A 25,384-nucleotide genomic window follows, 5' to 3' on the forward strand; every position below is an offset into this window, starting at 1 on the left:
ACAATATTGAACAATATTAAACAATATCGTTGTTCCCGGCACCCCGCCCGACCCCCCCGGATCGGAAATATAGATAAAATATTTTCGTATTATTTACAATATTAGTTGAACGTTAGTCGATAAATAATAAATAGTGGTATAATCATTTATTTAATATATAATATATATACTTATATTATATATTTAATGTTACGTCTTGCGATAATAAAAATATTACAAGAGATGGAGCCTGTTTATCGTTTGCGATTTGTGTAAACTCTAAAGTAGCAGGTATGCGTAGCGTACGAGTTCCGCTCGGCGCCATCTTGGATTTCGGGTGAGCGGGTTTTTTTGAGATTCCCTAAATTCCGAAAATCGAGATCAATGGCGGCGAGCGGATGCGTCCGATAGGAAATGTCGAGCTCCCTTTGCCGAGATTTCCTGTTGCCTGGATTTTCCTTGCAGTTTTCCGAAATTATTTGGGGAAAACGAAGAAAAAGAAGAAATGAAAGAATCATTATCGATGTACCCACTTTTACTCCATCTTGGATATTTACACGCGTTGCCAGGAACTGGCTCTCAGTTATACGCAATTTTGTTAGCCTAGGAAATTAGCGGGACAATTTATTAAATGAATTTAATGATTATTTCGTGACAAGCGTGGTAATCACTGTTTCCATGACTAAAGTAGTCCCTTCTCCTTCTCCCGGGGAGTTTTAAAAATGACCGTTAAAACTCGAACGCGTTACAGGAGTCGATTATTTGACAACAATTGTCTCCTGTCATACGCTACGTCGAAATACCGAACCTTAACACATTCAACGGGACTGAGTGAGAATAATATCCGTATGTACAATCACGATACCGATTAAAAAATGAATTACTTAATAATTAATAGCGCAGCTCGGTACGGACCCTTGAACCGCGGCGATCCGTACTTGGCGCGATTAACGATTCAACGATTAATATACAACAACGACTAATCAACTTCCGTAAACTTAATGTCCACCAATGGAACGGCATAATTTGCACTATTCAAACACCCAACAGATAACAAATATCACGGACGATACATTATGCCTATACGGGGAGGAACAATTCGGCTAAATTAACGTTCTTCACCGAGGTCCTAACGATCTATTTAAAGAGACAATTTTCTTATAAACAAAACCACGGCTCTTAACAATTATAAATGAATAACTAGGCAGTTCCGACCGCCTCGGTCTCGGCGAATCTCGCCTGGAAGTCGAAAGGACTCCGGGAATAATTTGTTTAAACCTCCGCCAGCAACAATACTCGATCTCGGCGAGCTCGACAGGACTTATGGGACGCATCGCAATATATTCCGGGCATATTACCCCAGAGATATATTCTTCGGAGCGCGATAATCTCTAGCGAGTGTATATTCTCGTCCCCGCCTCGAGGAAGTGGGAAACGGGGAATAGAGACTACCTACGATTTTTGTATTCGATTGCAAACCTCTAAGAGTAGCTTGAAATGTGGCCGGAAGGCCACTGACTTGTTTATATCGACTCGTTAATCGGATAGTAGTAAAGTTTACAATTAATCAATTTTTAATTCAATGTGGCAGCAGTTAGGCCATGCGGCTCCTATGATATCTAGTCGTCTTTGACCCTCGGCTTTCGCATTCCCAACTTCGTCACTTTTCCCTCGTTCGAAAAGCCCGCCGGCGCATCGGGAAGAAAGAAGGAACCGGTAGACCTTAAAAACACCAGAAAGTGTCCCCAGAAGGATAATAATTCTCAAAATGGGGACGAGTTCGAGGACTTTTGAAATTCCTGCCGCAAGTGTCTCCTGGGCTTCCTCTTAACTTCCTCGATGACGCCGGTGTCAACCCTTTAAGTCGCTTGTTTATTCATCGTTTAATTGATTTACTTGAGAATAATTCACCCCTTGAGGTGTCTTGAGAAGATTTATGTACCGTGAAGCGCCTACCCTAGCGAGTTTCTCGTAGAGATATATGGATATATATATGTATATTTTTTTTTCCACTTGGATTTACTTCGTTATTTTATCAGCACTCTCCCCTGGCCTCCCGCGAGTCCTCGTCGCGATTCAAAAAGCGAAAAAGTGGATCCGTCGCGGGTTGTTATCCCAAAAAAGCTGCCAGTCTCGCCAAAGGCCGGATCGTACGGCCGACCTCCGACAGATGGCAGCCCCGCAAACGGGATTAAGGATGTTTCCTTTAGACTAGTTAGTCGCTAATGAGAAAGTGAGGTTAACTACTCGCCGCGAGGTCGAGACGGAAGTTCACGGGCGCGCACTCGGGAAGAAAAGTCGTCGTCTTTCCTTCGCTGTTAATCTCTAGCAATGAGAGAGAGAGAGAGAGAGAGAGAGAGAGGTTAGAATCGGACGACCAATTTCGCATCGCAACCTCCGGGGACAACCGTTGGACGCGTAAAAAAATATACGGGGAATTTTGCAAGAACCCGAAGAAGAGGTCGAAGAGGACGAGTTTTCTCGCCCGAAGAGGCCCGACTAAAAGTGCTGCTCTCTAAGTCCTTTTCATTAAGTCTCGGCAGAGAGGCGATTCTGGCTCTACAAACCGACGCCTCCCTCGGTTCCCTCTTTTATTTATTTATTCATTGATTTAGTTAATTATTTATTACTCCTGAATCTACTTTTTAAATCCCTTAAGCGAAAAGTAGTACTGTTTGCGCAAAGCGCGCCGCAGTCAGAGTCGCTTTTGCCTCGGTATGATTTCTTTTTTTTTTACCAACTCCCGACTAATAAGCCTCTCCCTTAATGTCCCTTAAGTCCTCCGTTAAGTTATCGTTACTGTATTTCGATTAATTAAGTATATCACGCGAGGCTCGAAGCTCGATTTCGCCGCGCTCGGCAAACTACGGCCGCATGGAGCGCGATCTGCGCGCCCCACGATGATCCGTGTGCAGTTCTAGAAACTTCCGTCGGTTTGCATGAATATTAGAGTGATTCCACTATTGAGGTCGCTTCGATAATCCCTGAACCCTGCAGTCTAGAAAACGCGGGCCCAATAATTTTTTTCGCAATAAGAACGTCTGAACCGAGAATCCACCAACAAATCAGAATATCAGAATAAAATGAAATAAACGAAGTCTAGTTACTTCTTGCAAGCGTCCTCAATAGAGGTGTCCCCCTTCCTAGGGAGTTTCCACTTCTACACATCGCACATGGGGCGTTCCCTTGCGGCTCGTTTTCTAACTAGACCCTCCTCGATAGATTCTTAAAAAGTCGTAATAAGCAAAAATATGAATACAATAGTAGTTCGTGTATAATAATAATATTTACTCGCTCTCTCGCCTCTCTTTAAGTATCGATAGGATCGTGACGAATTAATTAACAATGATTGAAAGTGTGTACGTGTGTGTGTGTATGTGTGTGGAATTCTGTCTCCATGTGTGGCCTCGTCTCGAATGTTGATCGACACGCATGCGCGTCAGTATATATGCATGAGTGTACTCTATGTACTCGTCTCTCTTTCCATCGTGTCGCCGTTACCTCCTGCTTTCTCTTTCTTTAATAACTAATAATTCTTTAAGCTTAGTGGCATGAAAATGCTCGTTGGAATTGACTCGTGTGTACAATTTTCCCTAGCGCTCGCCTAGGACGCTCCGCGCTTACGTCGGCCTCCGCCAGGGGGTGCCATCGTCACAGCGCGGATGTGTTTCGTAATAGGTTACAAGTTCTCAAGAATTACGCGAGATTACGATTAAGCGGCTCTACGAGGTCGGAAGAACGAGAAAGTGCGCTCCGTGCGATGCCAACGGACACTAGTTTTTGCGGTTAAGTTACGCAGCGGGCTGATCTTCCATCCTAGCCGGACGAAAGGTCCGTTCCCGTCGTAAAAGGCGGACTGTAAAAGTCACCAGAATTCCCCGCATGGGGATGCACAAAAATCCGTCCCCGGAACTGCGTGTACCCCGAGGATGCAAACGATCACAGTGGTCGTTCGTCGCCCCTTTTTTTAGGACGCGGGACAGTCGCCACGACTCGACCACTCGTAAGGTCTAAATTGTAAGATTTACATTAACCCTAATTAGTTCGTATTTGAATCAAGAGGCTCGCAAGTCTGACACGTCGGATTTCATTGTCAGGCCGCGGAAAATGACGCCACTGTGCTGTGGATCTCGGCGATCCGATATGGCGAACGCCGGGCGAGTCGGCGAGTACGCTCTGCATGTCCCAGATTTCCGCCTCTCCCGTGCACTATGTAGAAAAACGGCTCAGACAAAAGTTGCCGCTTACGTTGTCCCGCGGAATGTTTGTTAGAAACGTTTTTCTATATGTCGCTCCGATTGTCAGATAAAACCGTTTTTGTAGCCACGCAGAGAGTAGTTGCCTGCAACGCGCCCTACATGCTGCGCCGAGAAATTCCGGGCTAGTCTCGTGATTCGAAGCCTTCACGGGAAGCTCGCAGCACAGTGACGTCAGTCGCAGCTCCGATTGCAGTGCACTGTCGCATATGCGAGCAATACAGGTGCAATTGCGCGCAAACTCGACGTAAGCTCGGACCGCCAAGGTGGGCCGCATGAAGTTCGCACCGTCCGCCTTCTACGCGCCACTTCGACCGACGGCATTCGTAGCATCGAAACCTCGGAAATACTTTCTTGGATCACCATAGATTTATCACAATGTTTTTTTTTAAACGCCGAGAGAGCCGCGCAAGCGCGGAATCCCCCTGTTGTGCGCGCTCGCGCGCGCCCTCTCTCTTTCCCTCTCTCATACTAGCTTAAAATACTACGACGTAAGAATCCTCGAAAGTTTCCTCTCTCTAGCGAGAAAGACTGATAGATTAAATCGATGACGGTGCTCAAATAGCCCTTAATAATAGGTTTATACGTATAGGTATCTAAAAGTCGAAGAGATCGCTAATACTCGAAGCGCCCGGTGCACGGCAGCACTATCGGGGGATTCCGCCAGAGGACTTTCCCTCTTTTCTCTCTTTCTCTTTCACTCTCTCATGCTCTCCCTCTCTCTCGCTCAGAATCCCGAAAATCCCTTCCTCCCGCCTCGTTTCTCTGTTATACTGTTTCCTACGAATAGCACGCCAAGAAGGATCGGCACAACTCGAGTGACGAAATTCTTGCACCTAGGGCACGACTTTCTATCACTGAAGTCTACTGGACAGATTAAAATACGCCGTAGAAAATGTATCGATTCGGAATTACTAGGACTAGCTTATAGAAAACGCAACGAAACGATCGACGGAAGCGAGAAAGTAGAGTGGCACGGACTAATGTACACGCCACCGGGATTTTAATTGCGTTTGATTAGTTTCCAATATGGCGGATCTTCGCCTCGCGTCTTTCCTTGTTTGGATTTCCCTAGAAATTCGGAGTAGATGGAAATCCTTCGCTGTTTCCTAATCCAGATCGGGACTAGTCTGAAAACCGTTTGCCGGCGCGTAGGTCTCCTTCCTCGATGTGCAATTCGTTGAAAACGAACTTCTCGCCTCTTGCGAGGACTACTACCGACTATTTTCTCGGAGAGGAGCGAATTATTCGCCTGGAGCGTTCGGTGAAACCTTCCGCGAGCGATTTGAATTTCCCGCTCCGACGTTGCGGAGTACAGTAGCGACATCTCAGTCGAGCCCGATTGGCCAGTAGAGGAGCCAATCACTGGTTATCGACGCTCTCGATACGGCGAATTGCCTAGCTACCCTGTTGTAGTGCATCCTAGTGTTTCCTAGTTACTTAGTAGCGTCAACTCTCTCCCAGAAATTCGACTTTGTTCAAAAGAGGGAACCTCGAATTCCGTTTCCGGTGACGCGCGTGTGCTCGTATTCGTTATAAGGTGCCGAAGCTGCTTATCGGTCGCCATATTGATTATCAATCGCACCCGATTGGCCGTTTCCGCTCTAACGAGAATGTAACTAGAACCGGAAGTTCGGCGAAAGTAAGAAAAATTTGGTAACGATCACTGGTTCGCAACGCATTCAATATGGCGAATCCCCTAGCTACCCTGTAGTTGCACGCCCCACATCAACGACCGGCAGCGCCGTAAATTTCATAAGAAGAAAAACCGGGAAAACAATCGAAATCCCCACTGGAGACGCCTCGAGAAATGGCACCAACGCCGAAACTCCCCAGAAAGTGCCGATGCGACGTCTCAGTCTCGCCATATTGATTATCAATCGCGTCCGATTGGCCGAGTCCGGCAGTCCAGTGACCAATCACAGATCACCCCTCAATATGGCGAACACCCTAATAGCTCTATACCCTATTAACTCTAGCATTTTCTATCCAGGAACGTGAACGTCTTCCAAAAACTCATTTCCCCTCGAACGTCTCAAAGAAACAGCGAATCCGCCGCGCATTTTCCCCGGTACTAGAAATACAGCCGGGGAATCACAATGGCGGCCATCTTAAGCTCCGACTGGCGACCGCGACCTCCAATATGGCGGCTTCCCCGACTACCCTGTAACGCCCCGTTACATCCTAACTCCGGCCCACTCGCGAATGCCAGCGTTTTTTCGAGCAATTCCCAGATTTCCGGACGACCTCCCAAATATCCCAAGAGTATCCGAAGGTAATTCCGCCCTAAGTACTCCATGACTCGTGTGAGGCGGTTCCCAAGTTTCGAGGTGGGCGCGCGACGAGGGCGACGTGCGGCGGTCGACAATAGCACCTATATTTCGCGCAGTGGACTCGAGGAGTAGCGATTGCTAGTTTGAGAACCGCGTCACGTGGCTCGGCGTCCATCATGGCGAAGGACCGCGAGTAGTCGACGGCCGCAAGAGAGAACGACTCGGACGCCCCTGGCGGGACGCCTCGGTACCAGGGCTCTCTATGTGCGCTGGCGTCGCCTCTCCTCAAGAGTGATGCCTCCTGAAGTTGGCTGACAATCGACTACGTGGCTTCTGGGCTGGCGACTACTGGGCCGGCCCCTGGGCTAGATGAGGGCGAGCTTTGGGGGGCAACAGCCCCCCGTGAAGTGGGCCCCTGCTGCCTCCCGCTCCCGCTTGCGACGGCCCTGGCGTTCTGCAGTCTGGCGGGAAAGAGAAACAGACTTTCAATGAAATTTCGAGACCACATTCCACCCGTACCCCCGCGATAAATTCCAAATGCGCCTCTCGACGCTCCACGCACGACACTGCATTGATAATACCTCCGGATGTCGCAAACCCGAGGGCGGTAATTCACAAAATAAATAATCGATATCGGCTACGTGGCTTTACGGGGCTCTGGGGGAAAGGAAAGTCAAACCCGAGGCAGCTGCATTTTTTATGCGCCCCCAAGGGCGGCGCTTTGCTCCCGAGTCCTTCGTTTTTTAGAAAGAAATTCGACCGACCCCTCTGAGCCAACATGGCGCCTGGCCGAGACTTTGTTTGGGGATCTCCCGAATTAGACGTAGTTCTTTCTTTACTTACCGGACGGGAATCATCCCACGAGAGGCTGCGTTCAACAGGACAAGATGACTATGACTAAATGTTCCGTACCAGGTATCGGAGAGGACTTTTGTCATGAACAAAGATGGCGGAGTAATTGAAGTTTGATGAAATAACTCACTTGATCTTGGACTGTCTCATGAACTGCTGAATCTTCCGGGCAGCCTGATGGGCTGCCTGCTGGTGCACGGTTTGCTGCCTTGGATTGGACCCGGGCCTGGCCCTGTAGCTTCGGTAGTTACTCTGGATGACCAAAGCTGCTCTGGTAGCTTGTCTGCAGTCACGGGAAGACGGGGGAAAAAAGTTAGCATTGACTTAAGCAAGCGGTTTCATTGGTGGGAAGAACTCGAAAATTGGAAACTAGCGTCTCCCGAGTTGACCAAAAATTTCCCCTAGGACCATCGACTACGCATTCGCGACGACCATCTTTAGTAGTCACTTTGGGCGACGAATTTACGTGGCATCTCACGTGTAAAAATTCATCGTGTATCACTCTGAATGAACCACGAGGTATCACTGAAATGGGAGTAACTGTCGATGCACGGTGGAATTTTTCTGAAGTTGAAACGAGCCCCTAAAATTCGATGGCCAATCAGCGCCACCAGATAGGAAGCTCGCTCGGCGTTAAAAGTTGCCGAGGAAGACAACACCTGCGGCCATAAAAATCGCAATCGTGGCCGCAAGGCATCGCGGAAGCCGTCTAAGAAGCCGCCTGAATTATGTACGAGCCAGAGAGCGAGTTACTCGCTTAGGCGGGCGCGCGTTAATTTAATGCAAGCTTAATTCCGCATCCAAGCCGACGTTCCTGGCTAGGAACTTCCAGGGAAGTTCCGCCGAATTGTATCTACGGTGCCAATTAAAAGTTGCATCCCTAACGGGCCGGGAAGTTTAAAGTTCCGCCGGTGAGGCAAGGTCGTTAGCCTAGCCCAAGATGGCGCGGACGCCGACCTTTATTAATAGTTATTTCATATTTATTGCCAGCCCCGAGACCAGGTGCAAAGCCCCACCGGGAGCATCAAGACCTCCGGCGAACCTCGAGAACTCCGGCGAACTTCCCGGAACTTCCATATATTCGAATGATCCCCGGCATTAGCGTCTCGCTTCTTAGCTACGAGCGAGTCTCCTAATTCGGAAGGGACCCGTTTCGCAATTCCGGCACTCTGGTGAGAAGTCTGTCCTGGGTATCCCGGAGACCCTGATCTATCCCGAAAGGGGGAAGGGAAACTAATGTGCAAATCGTAGTGGGCTACCTGTAGTACGCATACTGCTTATACCGGCGATAGTACTGCTGAATGAGGACGGCGGCATGTCGCTCGGCCTCTTCCTGACGTTGGCGGCCTTTGTAGTTCCTGTAGGCCTTCTGGATCATCCTGGCGGCCTGATAAAGCTCCCTCTGCTCCCGGTCGGACAGGGTCAGCCTGCTGAGATCGGCTTCGCCGCCGTCCCCGTTCCCGGTCGCCCCTGCAGGACCACCTGCGGGACCCAGGCCGCTTCCCAGACCGCGGGTGGCGCCACCGTCGTACGAGTACTGTCCATTCTGGCCGTTCCCACCGTCCAGTTGCAGCTGCAGCTGCAGGAACTCGCAGAAATCCGCGGTGGTAGGTGGTGGAGACGGCGAGTCCGGGGTCAGGCAGCTGCTGGACGGGCTCGACGGACTTGCATCTGCATCCGCGTCTGACACCGACGCTGCACCTCCACTGCAGTCGCGGTAGGAGTCGAAGAGTTCACCAGAGTCTAGGGGCTGGTAAAGAAACTGATTAAACTAATTAGACTCGTTTATTGCAGGAACTGAGATATAGACTCGGAAGAGAGAGACTGGTCTAGCAGAAAGAATACTTCATCCCGTCTTTGAAATTCATGAAATAATTCTTCCAGTTCAAGATTCGACTCCGCGGTATTAGCACTGATTAGGAGGGAGGTTTGGACATGTAGATAAGTATGAGTTTACCACTTGCTCCATCAGGGCATCTTCTAGGGGTGGCAACGGGGACGGAGAAGGCGGCGACGACGGCGACGAGGCATCGTTTTCGGCCCTCTTGATCCTCTCTGGAAGCGCCGCGATGATCTGCTCCGCCAAGGTCAGCACCCTCGCGTCTTCTTCCCCTACGAGGAATAATTACAGCCTCAGACATTTGACATTAACGAGTGCGGTACCATCCAGGAGGCACACCGAAGTACAACATCGAGTCAAGCCGCGTCCAGACGGCAAAGTCTAACATCGAATAGCGTTTTCTGTGGTCCCGCTAATTAATCAAACACTGGTAAGCCTAAAGCCACTACCGCAATAGTGCTCCCCTGTTGTTGAGACATCGGTTCCCCCTTTCCACCTGTTAATTTGACACAGTGAATAATAATTCCTCCCCCGAAAGGAAAGAATAAAGGATGTCTATGCGAGTGTTGCAAAGAGAGTCAGGACGTTCCGGTTAATGTGGAGATAGTGGCGGGGAAATGGAGGTTCCACTCCAAAGAGAATTTTTCTATATCGCCCAAAAGTGGGTAAATACGGTCCAGGGAAATCGGAAGCACGAATTCATGTTGCAAAATTCAGAAGCTGGGAGCGGGAAACTTTATAATGGCCCTTTGCGAAGCGGGTGCATAAAATATACCCCGTGTTGCAGTTTTAGTACGTAACTTTTTAGGATTTCGCACCTGCTGGTAGCATTAAAAATTTACCCGAAACTTTCTTAGAACTAGTCTCCGTGACGCAAAAAGAATGTCTCGAAGTCCATTTCAGCGTAACGTTTCCGTTTTATCCTTCTGTTTTTTTTTATTAGACCAAGTACCGTTCAATGAAAGAACTGTTGTAATTGTTTGTAATTATTTTGAGTCGAGGGGAAAATGTCAGCCTCCTGTTATCTCCAGAAGAAGACGTCGATTTGGTTCCAACTGCAGTTTTTTTTGGTATCAGTGACGTTCACCGATGGATTCAGGATTTTTAGGCACATCTGATGCCAACAGACCAAAACGGAGTTCCGCGAGAAATTTGAGAGAAAAATCGAAAGCCCTATCACCGAGTACGAGAGAAGAAATGAATAGCGTAGAAAGTTGGCTAGGACAGTGGGTCGCTAAAGTGTCACTCGGAAGTCAGGTGAGCGCTTCATGTTTGCGGATAAAAATAATATACAGACAGACAGGCAGACAGACAGTGTACAGACAGTGACAGACACACACGGGAAGCCAGGATGGTACGGACCTACAGTTTCCCCAGGACTCGGAGCACTTTCCATTCCCTGTTGGCCAAGTCCTAACGAGGACTCGTCTTCTTGCAACAACTCCATGTTGTCCAGGAGCGGCGAGCCACCTGTGTTTTTCGAGAAACCCTTAATTCTACGCCATTCGAAACCCTGGGATAAATATTCAAGCCCCATTGGGGCTTCAAGAACCCCATAGCATATTTTGACAAGTGCATTTGTCTCGCGGACAGGATATATAGACTAGAGTAAGAGATTCAAAAGAAACTAACACAACGCTAGGTCGAGCCCGCTGTCCTGAGATGGTCTTCTAGGGCTAGCAGGTCGCAGGAAGAGTCTCTCGTCTTGTCTTCTAGCTTCCAGACGGTTCAATTCCTCAGAAATCGCGGCATGCCCGTTTTCAGCGGCCAGTTCGGTCGCTGTCCGGTTTTGGCAGTCCCTGACGCGAAGAGCCATGGCGTTCCACCTGGAACGAGAAAAAGAAATCTGCGTAACCCTGGGAGGCTATTTCTTGATTGAAGTGGGATCAATATCGACACATCTATGAAAAAGGACCCACCGATAGAGGATCCTGGCTGTATCGGCATGTCCAGCAGCACAGGCCCAAGCAAGAGGCGTCAGACCTGCTCCATCTTGCCTGAGAGCATCAACTTCAGCATCCAACACACTGCTAGGATTCTCAGCTCGCCAGTGGAGAAGTGCACAAGCCAGTCTAGAGTAGCCAAGTCCAGCTGCCAGGTGCAACAACGTGGGGCCTCCTGACTGGAGAGGTTCGGCTCCAGCTCGCCAAGGTCGGACAACGGCATCCTACAACAAGGATCATCACGATTAAGAAGGATCATCGGCATCTCCAAGAAAGGCTCGATGTCTGACAGAGAATGCTCTACTTTCCGTGCAAAGGGGCCGTAAAAGTATCCTGAAGCTACCTGGCAATACGCGACAAGACGTTCTTCAAGGTGTGCAGCCGGTGACGGTGGCCCCGGACCCTGGAGCCTGGCTTCCACATCAGCCAAGCGATCCAGCAGAGCTCGTTCCGGACTTGGCTCGGTTGCTGGAGCTCGTCGATACTCGAAGGCAACGCTGTCAGATACAACAAAGCCATCACAGGCTACTTGAAGGGACGCCACGCCAGGTACATGAGCTGGGCATCTGCATCTCAGCACCCCAGGCTGCACCAGACACGCCTCCACCGGTTCAGCGTCGAAGAGCACCGAGTACGACTGAGACCCACTGCCACCGGTCCATGGTCCAGCAACCAACACCTATTACCATGTAAATCGAGAGGATTGAATAATTATCGCTGATCGATCAACTACCTAGAACCAACCAGAAGCCAAAGGATGTCCTACCTTGACGCCGCCTTCGGTGTAGCTCCACTCAGGGCTGTATTCCGCGATGTGTACTGTAGTCCCTGGGTGGCAAGCAGCGTCGTTGTCAGCGTGGTCATCAGCCTTGACCTGCTCGGCCTCGAAATCATGAAGCTCCGGCAAGTCGCTGAACACGTCGAAGGCATCGAGATTGATGAGCACGTCGTCCGAGGAGTCGATGAAGTCCATCGGGTTGATCATGTCGTTGTCCCCAGGGGAGGTGGACGGCGACGGAGGGACCATGTTGCCTGACAGGGTCCTCTGGATCTCCTCCTGGCTGAGGTCAAGACTCTCCGGGAAATCGGCAACGCTGGTTCCGCTCCCGGGGGTAGGTAGAGACGGGACGGACGACCTATCCAAACCATCCTGGGCATCGATCTCTTGCTGGGTTTGCTGCTCTCTGTCGACGTTCGTTTGCTGGACCAGTTGTTGCTGATCCGCCACCTGCTGCATGTCCACCTGCTGACTCTGCTGCTGGGCCTGAGCCTGCTGCTGCTGCTGCTGGTGCTGGTGCTGCGCTTGTTGGGACTGCTGCTGCTGTTGCTGCTGCTGTTGCTGCTGGTGGTGGTAGGGTTGACTATTCAGGATCAACAACCCACCTCCGCCTTGAATCTGTTGCAGGCTCAGGACCAAAGGAGTAGCCTGTTGTCCTTGGGTCGTGTGGGAATGTCGCGAGTACACCCGGGGAGCTGACGACGCCGTTGTTGCTTGCTGTTGACCCCCGGTCGTCGAAGTCACCTGCAGGTAATATTCCTAATTCAGATCCAAGTGGTGCTTGGAATAGCAACTCCACTTAGGACTCTTCAAACCAAGGTGGAAGCCGTGCAAGGCTTCCATGACTAACGTCTCGGGGACGAACCTGGTTGTCTGGGGTGAGTCTTCTGGGAGCGAGCTGGGCGGCACCTGTTCCCGTGGTTGATGACGCTCTCTGGCGGTCCAGCAGCTGGGTGACAATCATGTCCACCGGATGCGACGAGTGCTGGCCCAAGTGAGGGTCATTGGGGTCCTCGTCTCCACCCAGGAACATGGGCCTCAGCTGGGAGGCCAACTCGTCCCGAGTCCATTCCTTCTTGTCGGGTGGCAAGGCAAGGCAGGACGGTAGGGCCGCCAACTTCGCGTCCCCGTCTGGGTAGGGGACGTTCAGATAATGGACCAGGACCACGTCAGGGTTCTGCAGGAGCCAGTAGCACCGGCGATGGAACGTCGGCAAAATCGCCGAGTGGACGTAGCACCCATAGATGCACTCCACTCCTTGGACCTGGATCAAGGAAAGAAAATATAAATAATCAGGATTCTTAACTTCCGTCATTCTCAAAGACTCCCATCAGCAGGTCGATCCTGCTCCCCATCCTAACCAAAGGTTGCCGATCGCTTATCAACATCAAGACCCACCTTTAGCTTCATGTGATCCTCCCGAGTGGTCTTGCCATCTTTCCTCTTCTTCCAGCAGTACCCATCCCTTCGGTAGCGCACTTTCTTCCTGGAGTAGAGGAGCATCGAGCCGCTCCTGGGGCGCACCTTGACCTCCCGACTTTGCCACTCGACATGCCGTTGGAAACTGATCAAAATCGCCGCGATTTCCTGAAACAAGGATCAGACATTAACAGGGCGATGATACACCAGTTCGTAGAGTTAATCAAAGCTGGAGTTGCCGGGACCCTGCATGCTAAACTGCTGGATCCGTTCCCAAGCCTGACCTCCTGACTGTAAAAGCGGCATTAAGTGGAGGTTTTCGCTTTGGCAAGTCCTCCGATGAAGAGAGGCTCATGCCAGGAATCCGGGGCTCCCGATGAACGACCTGTTCCTTTGCTGAGATTTTCTCTGAGGGACTAGGGGGTGGTTTTCGCAGGAAATTCAAGGCTTTGCAGGCGGACCAAGGAGTCCAACTCTATATCCAGGGTAAGTAGCGAGTGATGGGGAGTACCAGCAAACTGGATTAATTACGCCTAGAACGAGACATCAATTAAGCTTTCGCGTGCAAGTCGGCTGTTCGGCTGCCGAGCCTAGCCCAACCAGGTCCCACGAAAGCTCATCGATCGAAAGCCCTCAACGGACGTTCGTTTCTAAAAACCTGAAGACTTCGGCACCACCTTCCCACTTGGTACTCGTAATGCAACAAGCGTCGCAATGACGATCATGGAAGTTAGGGGATTTCTGAGGTTCCGGAAGACCAGACACCTCTATCAAAAGGATGTTCCCTCGGCTGTGCCAACAATCCTTTTTCTGATGCCCAGAGATTTGCCTTTATCATCCCTACTCGGAATGGAAGACGTGCTTTGGACGCGGTAAAGCGGATTTTTATGGCCTTCCCTGCCGGGAAGAGATTCGGGTCTTTATTGGACTATCAGCTGAGTCCAAGTTTGCGTTCGGGCTAAATGGCGAACGATAGCAAACCGATTCTGCCGAGTTAATTGCGGCTGCAACGAGACATTAACTAAGGCTCCGCGTGCGAGTCACCTGCTGGTTCCCAAGACCAACTCGGCTCGTTCCACCGCAAGTTCTTCGGCCACGTCGACCGTACCACCGTTCTGGCACACTGACCCAACTCCATCGACCACCTTCTTTCTTCTAACGGGTACCTGCCACGACACATCGATATCTTTCTAGTCGTTTGAACTTGAAACGCGAAGCGAAATTACGTGGAGTGGAGCCCATCGAGCGAAACCCTCGACGGCAAGACATTGCGACCCCAAGACCGAGCAAGGTACCACGCCATTAGTGCTGATGGCTGGAGTCGCTGTTAAGATCACTTTGGAGGTGTTACTTCAGGGCATTACAATCCCAAGACTTTGAGCAAGGTACCGCCACCATTAGTGCCGATGGCCCTACTTGCTACTAAGACCACCTGGAAGTACCACCAGGACCATCAACGGTAGTTCAGGTAGACCTGGAGCACCTGTATTCAGGGTAGATACCAGGGTTACGTTTCTTGCAGCAAGTGTTGGTGGATCATGGAAGTCTTCTCGGAGCTCCAAGTAGCCAAAGGCTTCAGGCGAGTCTCATGGGTGCTCGTTCCTTCGAACTCGCGGGTCTCGAAGGACCCCTAACGTCGGGAGCACGTGGCAAATGGCGGCAGTTACCGTTCCTAACCCGGCATTAAAGTTGGAAAAGCTCGACCAGCCTCGTGGATTGCACGCGAGGTGCTCCCGCGTGATCGGATTCGGTTCAGCCGGGTATTGATTGCGCAGCTGCAACCAGCGACCAGAAGAAACGGCGAGTTTCATTCACTACATGAGCTGCACTCGTCCTGGGATGTAGTTCGACGTCAGGAACGTGTCTGGAAGCTCGCAGAAAATTCCTGGAGTCACGTCCGAAGATCTTCCCTCATGGGAAGGGACGTTGGATGAGACTAGAACGGTAAGCATCATCGAGGGACCTCCAGGGTGCTGATCCTCCATGCTCCCCATCGGCATCATTTGCGTCATCGGAGGTAGAAGACGCGTGGATGTTCCCCAGTCATTTTATAGGGAGAACCGATCAGCTGCAGGGCAGAACTTCCGGGCATAAACAGGGAAGGAAAAGTTCCATCATCGAAAGTTTCCTGTAGAAGTGCCCGCAACCTTACCATATTTCTTCCAGGATACCTCCCCCAAGGTGGAGGGAGAAAAAGAGTTCGAGATCCCGGCAGAAAGTCCGAGCATGGACTCAACGCCCATCCGGAAGTCCCATCGATCACTCCAGGGGATTTACGATCACTGGTGGAATATCCCTAGAGCCCTCGTCACGCAATAATATCCTCACGGAACACTCGTGGAAACTACTCGCGGATCCGGGCCGAGGATTTCTCGAGGATGGAAATGCATCCTCCCCGATGTGCGGAGGACGTTTCGAAAACTTTCAAGCCCCAAGACGTTTCCGGGCGAAATCCTGCACGGCAGAGTTAGGGAGGTTCTTTCATGCGCTGCATTTAACCGCAGCCTGTCGTGGCCATCATCCATCTTCCACCTCCTGACCGGCGCGTCCGACCTGGCCCCGAAGTAATACTCCGTGTAACTGAATTAAATGGTGGATTTTAGCGGAACGGCGTTAATAACATGCCGGGAAGTCCCGGGGCATGGGTGTCGAGGCCGAAAGAGTATAAGAGCCCCACAAACGAAGAGAAATGGCGGCGCTCCCTTTGAAGGAATCTTAATAAAAAATTCCGTTTCTCGGTACATTTGGCAGAGATATTAAATCCGCGGTTAAAAAATCCTCCAATTGTCCAGGAGGCTTAGATCGCGCAAGTGCACCCAAGGCCCAAGTCTATAGGAACGATTTTGGACTTGCAAAACGGCGGCGTGGGATTGATGATTCGTAATGAAAATCAATAGAAATTCCGTATCTCGGTATATTTGGGGAAGAGAAAATTAAATTCGGGGTGCAGCATGTAGTCTAGGTGCACGTAGAGGGCACCAGTCCCCAGGAAGCGAGTCTCAGGTTGGCTGGGAAGTTCGGGCAGGCCACTCGGTGGCCTGGTTATAGATATTCCGTGCCTTGTCCGTTCCTCGCCGGGGGTGGAAAGGAGTTGGCTGCCATTGGAACGGCCAAGTACCGGGGGTGCGGAGATAGATCGGGGCTAAGGGCTGTGCCCAGAGCGTCAAGGTGATTTACAACTGGTTAATTGATCATTTGCATTCTGGCCGGGGTGCATCCCCGGGGTCGGAGTCGGCGCACGTCCCGGGACGGGTCGGCCCCCACCTTTCCTCCATTCCCTGGAGATAAATGGGTCAGGGGATGCACGGAAGGCCCCGACCCTCTCCCAGGGATCGCGAAACGTCCCCGGGATGACGCCGAAACTCGTTTCAACTTCCAGGGCTATTGGGGGGTCGAACTCGAGCCGATAATCGGAGACGAGGGAGGCGGGGTCCAGACGGGCTGCTACGGGGGAGGAATCCCAAATCCGGAACCACCCCTGGAAGAGAGCTGACTCGGCTGGGAGTTCCAAGGGATGCTGCGAAGAACCGAGTACCGGCAGGGAGCAGGAGAGATAGAATTGATGAAATTGAGGGTCGATGTTGATCTTTTTTCTTTTTCTTTTTTTTTTTATTAGTAATATTTCCATCATTTATTTTGGGCAACTAATGCGAAATTTCGGGCTCCTTCGGTGTCCACCTCGGGCCTCGAATATTGCCAAATTTATGGATGCGGATTGTGAAAATGGGAATTTTGCCAATGTGTCGGGATTTCGGACCTCCCTCAGGAGAGCTGCATGCAATTATTGAGATAATCGACGATAAATTTTAGTTTACTCGGAATGGCTTGCAATAACTCGCCTTAACTCCGGCGCTACCGCGACTGCAAATCATTTCTGGAATAATTCGGGACGTGTGGGAGGAATGTTTTTTTTTACCTTCCGGAGGGGTGATTGATGAGACGAGGGTGGAGGGAGCCCTAGAAAGATCCAAGCGATCGCTCAAGGAGGCTTATGCTCGCCACGGTACTTTTCCTTAATCGAATCCGGTTTTTATGCACTTTTGAAAAAGTGCGGAAATAGAGTGCCAACGACTTGGCAGGGGTTCAGCGCAATTAACCCGAGCCGCAATAACAATTTGCTGGGAGTTATTTCCTTTTTCCCACTTTTTCCCTTCCTCCTCTCTCTTCTCTAATGCTTGAACTAATGACCTAAATAAATAAAGGGTGGAGGGGTTTCCCGATATTCAGGGTCCATTTCCGGATTCGCTATTAAAGGCCTCTCGAAGTACCGGGTCCGATTTCTCGCAAACGTTGGATACGATTTTGGATTATATAGGAATTTTCTCAAATCTACGGCTTAAATAAAAATGAAGCGCATTAAGGGATGAGGACTCGCAAATATACACAGTCCACGTTTCCGGCAAACGGATCCGCCGAAGACGTCTCCTTTTCCGGAATATCCAGGCGAGGAAACTACGTGTCTCGGATGATTTACGGGGTGAGAGGATCGATAAATCGATCCAAAGCACCGAGCTGGGTACGCCAACTGCGCGACCTAGTGACAATCGACGGGAAATATTCCCTAGGGTTTCTGGTGAGACACTCCGCCGTTTGCCCCCTGCATCGATCTTCCGTGGTCCGAACGCATTTCGAGGAGTTTCTTCCCTCCTTCGTGCCCAGTCGATGTAAATCATCCTAATTGCCCGAGGAATTATACCACGTAGCGAAGTAAAAAGAAGTAGGCTCCCCAATAAATATTACCGGGAGTCTTACACTGGTCACTGTATGTAATGTAGAAATTACAGGAACACCTAACGACACGTTTCCTTCCTCCCTCGCATTCGTCAAACGCCACGGCAGGAAGAACGACGACGGAAGAAATTCTATTCCTCCTTCAAGAAGACGTCCCTAAGTGCGGGTTTAACCAAGAATGATAAACAGCAAATGAAGACGTTCAATTTGCCGATAAATAAAAATTCCCGATGGTTCCAGCTTGCTTTTTCTACCGGCGGCCCCTCGTCGTTCCCCAGGAAAAAATTAGCCAATTTCCGAGACCCCTTTTGTAGCCGACCGAATAATGGATCCTGAATGGAGGGCCTCTACTCTGAGGAGCGTCTCTCGATATCAATATTTCATGGCCCTATGTCCGTATGCACTTGCGGGTCGTACGGTGCTCGGATAAAAAATATTCCCCTAGGGTGAACCACCCTCAAGATCTGTCCCGCCCCTCCCAAGGCTCTTCGAGAAGATTTTCCCTCGTCTTCGCAAATACGAACCTCCCAGTTCTGTACATTAATCATTTGTTAATGACAAAACCAGCTCACGATTCCGATAAACTCCGCCAGGTTCGCCCTAGACCAGGTTACGTGGCTTATCGCGGCTTACTTTTTGGACACAGCTCCGCGTATCGATCTGCGCAATTTTGTCACAGTTATGTTCATTGTAATCTGCTACCCTTGCATCTCTCACCGATTCGCGGATATAAATTTGACAAGCAAAAAGGACTTCGCGCTCCAGCGGGGCGTAAATGACAAACGTCGCTTCGACGCAAACGGGGTTAACACTAATTTCATATTTCGAGAAAATCGAGGGAATTCCTGCTGAGCTTCCACGAACACTTTATCCCAATGAAATGAAACATAGGAATGAAATTAATAACTCCTTTGTAGCTAATTAGTTCCCCGATTAAAAGAGTCTCTTGCTCGAGCTGTTAAAAAAAAAAATACCGTGGGTATTGCCAGGTCGTCAAGGAAATTAGATAAAAATGAGGAAACAACCGCAATTAAAAAAAAAATCAGCATGGGGGATTATTGCTATTCAGTTGCTCTGCAAATTTAGAAATGAGGATAAACCCAGAAGGGTTTATTAACAAATTAAGGTTCCGATCGACTTTTTTTCCCCTGTATAGAAATTTATTTTACATGAACTCTCGAAGTCAGATCATGTTTATGTATGTTCATGATATATATAATTTTTTGTCCCTCGTATAGAAATTTATTTCAGATGAAATCTCGAAGTCTGATCATGAATCGCCGAATCCACTTCGCGAGTCGGCCCTCGTGGGGTCTTATCGCGGTGGTTTTTATCGCCGACGTCGGCGATACGGTGCGAAGAGGGGAACCTGAAGAGGACCACGAAATCCGTGCCGGCGCATCCGACCCAGGGAAGATCGTTTCCTGGCACTCGATCGTTTCCGCCCTGCGGAATCGCACCTTAAGCATCGACCGGGCGAGTTCGTTGCACCGTCGATTAAACGGTAACGAGCGCACTCGCGAGCGTGATTGCCAGTGGAACGATTTCCGGGTCGATCGGTGAGGCGATAAGTGAGGAAAAAAAAAAGAAGAAAAGTGGAATAAAAAAAAAATAAGGGAGGTAGCAAAAGCGAGGGCAGAGTAAGGGAGGTGGATTCCTAAGAACTGTGGACGTAGGACTGACAAAACGCGAGGCCTTGTAAACGGCGCGGGCAGCATTAAGGGGGAATGCAAAGTGCACACCATGAAGGGGTGGGAGAGTAATTTCGCGATGAACGTTTCGATTTTACGTCGACCGGGAACAGGGTGGAATTTCTGATACAGGTTGGAGGGTGTAGAAAAGGTGAAACCAGGCCCGGTGAAAAAGCTCGGCCGTATCCACGGCACCGGAGCCGAAAATAATCCTCGGTCCGGTTGCATGCACTCGCCGGTGCAATATCGCCGGTATAAATGGCACCTGATCAGGCAACACGCTAATGCGAATAAAGAGGAGCTATCAGGGCAGAATGTGAGGGAAAAACAGGCCGAGAAGGGGGCCAGATCGATGGAATTAACGGGGAGTTCTGGAGAGCGCGATTAAGTATACCCGTTTCCACGGCTGGAATTTATATATCGAAAGAGGTAGAGGGTGGATTTCCACGGTCTCGATTAAAGGGACGTTACTATTTTTTACTTTTTTTTTATATATATATAATTACGCGGGAGAAATCCTTGGGGAATCTCCGGGTAGTCGAAAGACACATTGCATCGCCTTTGGAAGTTGGCTTGGGGTCGGATGAAATTCGAGAGATTTACGAGGGGGCGAAAAAGCGTTCGCGCGAGGTCGCGCGGAGCGAAACAGTCGGCGAAATAAAAGGCCTCTCGGTGGGAGGGAAAGGGGGTGGTTTCTCGGAGGGCGCACAGCCAGCCAACGGAAGAGCCCTAATTTGCCGGCGGCGGATCTGCGGACGTACGTTTAACCGAACTTCCGGGAACAACTTCCGCCTTTGCCCGGGACGCGGCAATTAAACGATTCCGCCGAGTCGGGGGTGAAAAAGAAACGCCGCGAAAGGGGTGGGAGAATTCCGAGGGGGGGAGGGAGAGAGAGCAGTCCCTCTCCACCCCCTGTCAAGTGCTGCAACCCTCAAAATGCCCGGGACGACCCCCTTTATCCGATTAAGCCCGTGCCAAGATACACGCCGCGTATTCCGCTCGGAAGTAAATCCTCCAATCTGATCAGAACCCGAGTCGATCGGCCGATTACTTTGATTGGGAAAAAATTGGGGGGGCGAGAAAGGCCGAAAATCCGGAGACTTTGTCTCTCCGCCTCGTCCAATCCATGGCAAACGAGCCTCTAAGGCGAACTTATCCATCCCCGTCGAAAAGACACTCGGGCGGCTGCCACGTGCCTGCGTCTTGCACTTGTCGCGGAACTCAGTTTCAAGATTAAACCTTGGGAAAAAATTGGGGGGGCGAGAAAGACCGAAAATGCGGAAACCGCCTCTCCGCCTCGTTCAATCCATGGAAATCGAGCCTCTAAGACGAACTTATCCATCCCCGTCGAAAAGACACTCGGGCGGCTGCCACGTGCCTGCGTCTTGCACTTGTCGCGGAACTCAGTCTCAAGATTAAACATTCAGAAAATGGGATAAGACGCGCTCGATCGAAATGCCGTGGTAAATATTATTTTTAGTAGTTGAAGTTTAGTTCAGATAAGAACGCTGTTCGCGCGCCTGATAAGTACCCGCGGTTCTTCTCGGGTTTGCCCGATGGCGGCGCCACGGTCGCGTTCTTCTCCCTCGCTCCGGCACGCGTGCGACCTAGAGGCGAGACCGCGCAGGGAAATTCTGCTTTCGAGCTGAAGGGCGAGAAAATTGGACTATTCGGCTCCGCAGCTGGTGTCGGAAGGGCTCGAGCTTAGCTGAACTCTCCAGTCAACTCGGGCGAGCGCTCGGTCGCTCCGGCTATTGATCGGAGGCCAAGCGGGGTCAGAATAGCGGCGCGGACTACATTGCCATAGACTGTGCATGTGAGAATGTAGAGGAGCGCACACACATGAAAACGGCCACGTGTGTGCCGTGGCCCCGTGTCGCCCGGCGCATCTGTTTTCCCCTGGATCGGCCAACCAGCGCCGGCTCCAACGGAAACATCCCTTCTCGGACCTACAGATTGGTATATAATTTATAAAATAAATAACATAACCTCTAAAACAATCGAAGGTGTCCAATAATCAAGAATTACGCGAGGAATTGAATTTACGCGCTCTGGGCCATTAGGGAGAAGCGAACGAAGAAACGAATTGCTTTGGATATTGGATACGGACATTTTTCGAGAGCGTGGACGAAGATACCCTCGCCATTGGTGAGGACCGCAAAACCGCGGAAACTACTGTAGCTATGGTCAGGTTTGGTAGCTACCGCGCGAAATGGCCGCTCTTCCGCGCTATCTGGCGGCATCCTAATAAAGCGGCCGCCTGGGAAAAAGCCGCACGGCCCTGAAAAGAGCGGAAAGAGGGGAGGTAGAGAAAAAAGAGGAGACCTAAACCAGACAAGGGAAACGAAAAATCGCTACCGCGGCGAATTCCAATAATTCCTTCCGCTCTTTTCACCTCGGCGCACCGCTGGGAATGTAGCGTTGCGGAAACGTCCCCGCGCGGCCTCCTGAGCATCGTAGACTAGGTTCCCGTCCCCGTGAAACTAGACCTCCGAGGGAAGGGCCAGCTCTTCGGCTCGGATGAACAGATACCGGAAACGGTGCAACTGGGCATGTACTCCGGTTTTTATCGCCCGGAAGTTGGCCTAATGCTCGGCTTAAGAATAAACCAAGATGGCGGAATGCTGCTCACCTCGTTGGTGTTCCATCGATGCCTTTGGGTAGGGAAGTGCTCGGCTCGTGGTAACGTTTCCAGATTCTCGGGTAGCTTAATCGGGTCTCCATCTACAGCAACAGAAGAGAGAATTTTACATATTAATCCAATGTGCGAATCAAAGTTTTCATTGATAAATCTTCAAATATAGGGGGCGAAATGCTCCCACCCTCCGGCTGGGTGAATTTCAGTTCGGTCTCTCCGCGCTTGGAAATGCGAAAAGTTTGGGGAATTAATTGTTAACATTAATCACGGGCCCCGGGGTGGAAAATCACGTCGAAGCGGCGGAATTAACGCGCGGAAAAGAACTCGGGGAAAATTGATACGTCGTACGTGGGGCAAAAGTTATGGGACTGCCAACCCAGTTTCGGAGGAAGCTCCGCTGCCAACCGGCGACCAGGGGAGTCACACTCTGTGAAATTTTAACAATCGGTCGTGCCGCTGAAACTGGGTCAACCCTACTCCGGAATTCGGCAAGAGACGTGCGTTAAATTGCCCGGGGATAATTTTGCCGACGAATCGACAGCGAGGCCTCACCCCGAGGGATATCGGATTTTTCTTAAACGGCGATAGAAATCGGAATCCCAGACTTTTCATATTTTCACCGCAAGGCCCAATGGGAAAAATCTTCGCTCCCGAATTATCCTAAATCGTGATAAATTAACGTCGTGATCGTAATTAGTTAATCGTTACACTCAGAGTACCCAATAGTTGAAATTACTCGGCAAGGACTCACTTGGTGCAAGTGGTGTTGGATAAGTTGCATGGTAAACAACGCGCTGTTGACTCGCGTGATCGTACCCCGCCATGATAATCCGCTCACTTGGTGATAACAGAGGGACCGTTCGATTAGCAAGGGCTGCCTATCATTTCTTCCGAGGTGAGGTCAAGTGAGACAGAGGCGGCGAGAAGAGAGGCCACGAAGAGGGACGAGACGAGGCGAAGACGAGGACGGTTCACATTTTCCTGAGCAAGGACCCCCGATAAGATGCAAAATACGGACGGCAGGTCGAGGGGATGCCCCGGAAAAGTGGACTCCAGTAGGAAGAAGCAGACGTCAAGAAACGCCGGATTTATCCTGGGAGCTGATCTTCGTTCGGCAGCTTCCTCGATGAAGAACCAGCCAGTAAATCCAAGTCAAGTTCTGGAGAGATCACGTCCGGGATACGAGATCCTTGTTAGAGCCAGGAATTTCAGGACGAACGACTTCCCTTGGGAACCAAGGAAACGTGGATGACGACTCGTTACGTTCTTCCTAATTTGGAGGTGAGGGGTGTTCAGGTGTCCCAAATCCGAGGGAGTACTGTCCAGAGAAGAACCAGGGACTCTTCTCGTTTGGTCTGAAGAGCTGGAAGTTGAAGAGAGCCTCCAAATTAGGATGGCGGTCCGCAGCCACGGATCGACTTCTGTCTGAAAGTCGATCGTCTTCGAGCTGGAGGATCCTCCGGGAAACGTGGTTCTTGGATTGTCGGAAGGACTCGAAATCGCTGGCGAACTTGGAACACGAATGTCCTGGGTATTATCTTTCGGAGAGCAGTGGTTCGTTGAGTTATAAAAGGTGGCTCGCGATCCTGCGACCGATTGTCCAGGATCCGAGGTTGACGAAAGGGTTGATGAGGTTCCAGCGATGGTTCGGCGTCTGCCAACCGGAAAAGGACTTCCAGAAGGGGATCTCTCGACACGAAGAGTGGATACAAAGAGGGACCCGGTGATCGCGGGATCTGCCCGTGTCAGGACACTTTGGTGTTGGGCTTCTGGACAACGAAGATAAAGGTCGCCGAGTGGCTTCCAACCGAAGGGATAGTTGGAGAACCTGCGCGATTGGGACGGCAGGACATCCCCAAGATGTCTTCTTCCCTGGACCAAACTTCAACTCCCTGGATAACCGCAAGCCAGTCTTCTCCAGTTGCAGGGAGCCTGAACTAAGGATCCTGTCCCTGATCCTGACGATCCAGGACTTTCACAATTTTTAACTCAGTGGAAAGACTTCCTAGTTCCTGCGTTCTTCATCGACACATCAGCTGGAGCCTTCTTTCAGTTACAACGATTTTGTGTAAAAAAAAAACAATGATTACAGTTCTCCTAATTGTTTTTTTTTTTTATTAGAGCTCTTAAGAGCCTTGACGTACTAAGTGCACGCACTCGACAACGTTTAAGGACGTTCTTCCACCAGCCATAAATTTTATAAGCGATGTAGGATTAAACGGAAGCCTAGCTCTTGGCCTTGGCGGTCTTCGTCCACGTCGAGCTTCCAAACCTCATGGACCAGGTTCTCCCGGGTTGGACCGAGTCCTGTGTGCATCCCATCCAACTGGTACTCATTAACCTCGCGAACTGCTAAAAAGAAACGGAATCCTCTCCTTTGAGATCCACGAGAGAGCCGAGTCCTTACGCGCGGACAATTAAAGAGAAACGAGGTCCTAACCGTTGAACAGACGATGGTCCTACTTGAGCGTCCAAACTTCCTGACAAAGAAGTCCGGACCAGCCTAGCTCCTGTGTGGAGGCACTCCACTTGATAAATCCTCCCAGGAACCTTTTCCCCGAACCACAACAATTCAGTTCCTTGGATCTTTAAATGGAACCAGATCTCGACGAGGTCCACGTGCGTCCTAAATCCTGGACCTTTTTGTAGCTCCAGTCTTCATCAGCCGAATCCTCTTCAGGAGCCCCTTTCTTCTGGATCCTCTTAGATATCTTCAACTCCGTGATCCTTGTTCACCAGAACCTTCTTCCGACGTATCACCTCCGTCCCTTTTGTGCGCTCCGGAACTCCGTTCCCCTTATATCCTAAGTTACAACACTGAACCCGTCCCGTCGAGGGGACAAAATAATGTAAGGGTCACACGTATAGAAACAAAAGGCGCTTTGACGTTAGGTATCCTTCACATTGGCGTGGTTGGCGCACCCGCTGGCCTTCTCGGTCGATCGTCGACCAGCTTCCTTGCCCAGGTTCGCCGGAACTTTCCC

General features: G+C 50.5%; 1 protein-coding gene across 5 annotated transcripts in view; it reads right to left on the reverse strand.

The window, feature by feature from the left end:
• Positions 1 to 202: 202 nt before the first annotated feature.
• Positions 203 to 25,384, reverse strand: part of LOC105700971 (calmodulin-binding transcription activator 2) — a 34,389-nt gene continuing 9,207 nt past the window's right edge. The window contains exons 4-16 of one of the 5 annotated variants that reach the window (XM_012427329.1): positions 22,395 to 22,486; positions 13,320 to 13,508; positions 12,787 to 13,185; positions 11,910 to 12,665; positions 11,487 to 11,822; positions 11,120 to 11,367; positions 10,833 to 11,026; positions 10,563 to 10,670; positions 9,318 to 9,472; positions 8,620 to 9,110; positions 7,491 to 7,643; positions 7,352 to 7,376; positions 203 to 6,969 (exon numbers count right to left, since the gene is read on the reverse strand). In XM_012427329.1, coding sequence (XP_012282752.1) covers positions 6,874 to 6,969; positions 7,352 to 7,376; positions 7,491 to 7,643; positions 8,620 to 9,110; positions 9,318 to 9,472; positions 10,563 to 10,670; positions 10,833 to 11,026; positions 11,120 to 11,367; positions 11,487 to 11,822; positions 11,910 to 12,665; positions 12,787 to 13,185; positions 13,320 to 13,508; positions 22,395 to 22,486 — 3,242 coding nt within the window. In that variant the 3' untranslated portion in view covers positions 203 to 6,873. Of the gene's footprint in view, positions 6,970 to 7,351; positions 7,377 to 7,490; positions 7,644 to 8,619; positions 9,111 to 9,317; positions 9,473 to 10,562; positions 10,671 to 10,832; positions 11,027 to 11,119; positions 11,368 to 11,486; positions 11,823 to 11,909; positions 12,666 to 12,786; positions 13,186 to 13,319; positions 13,509 to 22,394; positions 22,487 to 23,151; positions 25,099 to 25,384 lie in introns of those variants that run through there. The other 4 variants (XM_012427332.1, XM_012427330.1, XM_012427328.1 and 1 more) reach the window with 4 other exon arrangements.

The sequence above is a fragment of the Orussus abietinus genome, unplaced genomic scaffold (genome assembly GCF_000612105.2).
Source record: "Orussus abietinus isolate OABI.00-Male unplaced genomic scaffold, Oabi_2.0 scaffold9, whole genome shotgun sequence".
Taxonomy (NCBI): domain Eukaryota; kingdom Metazoa; phylum Arthropoda; class Insecta; order Hymenoptera; family Orussidae; genus Orussus; species Orussus abietinus.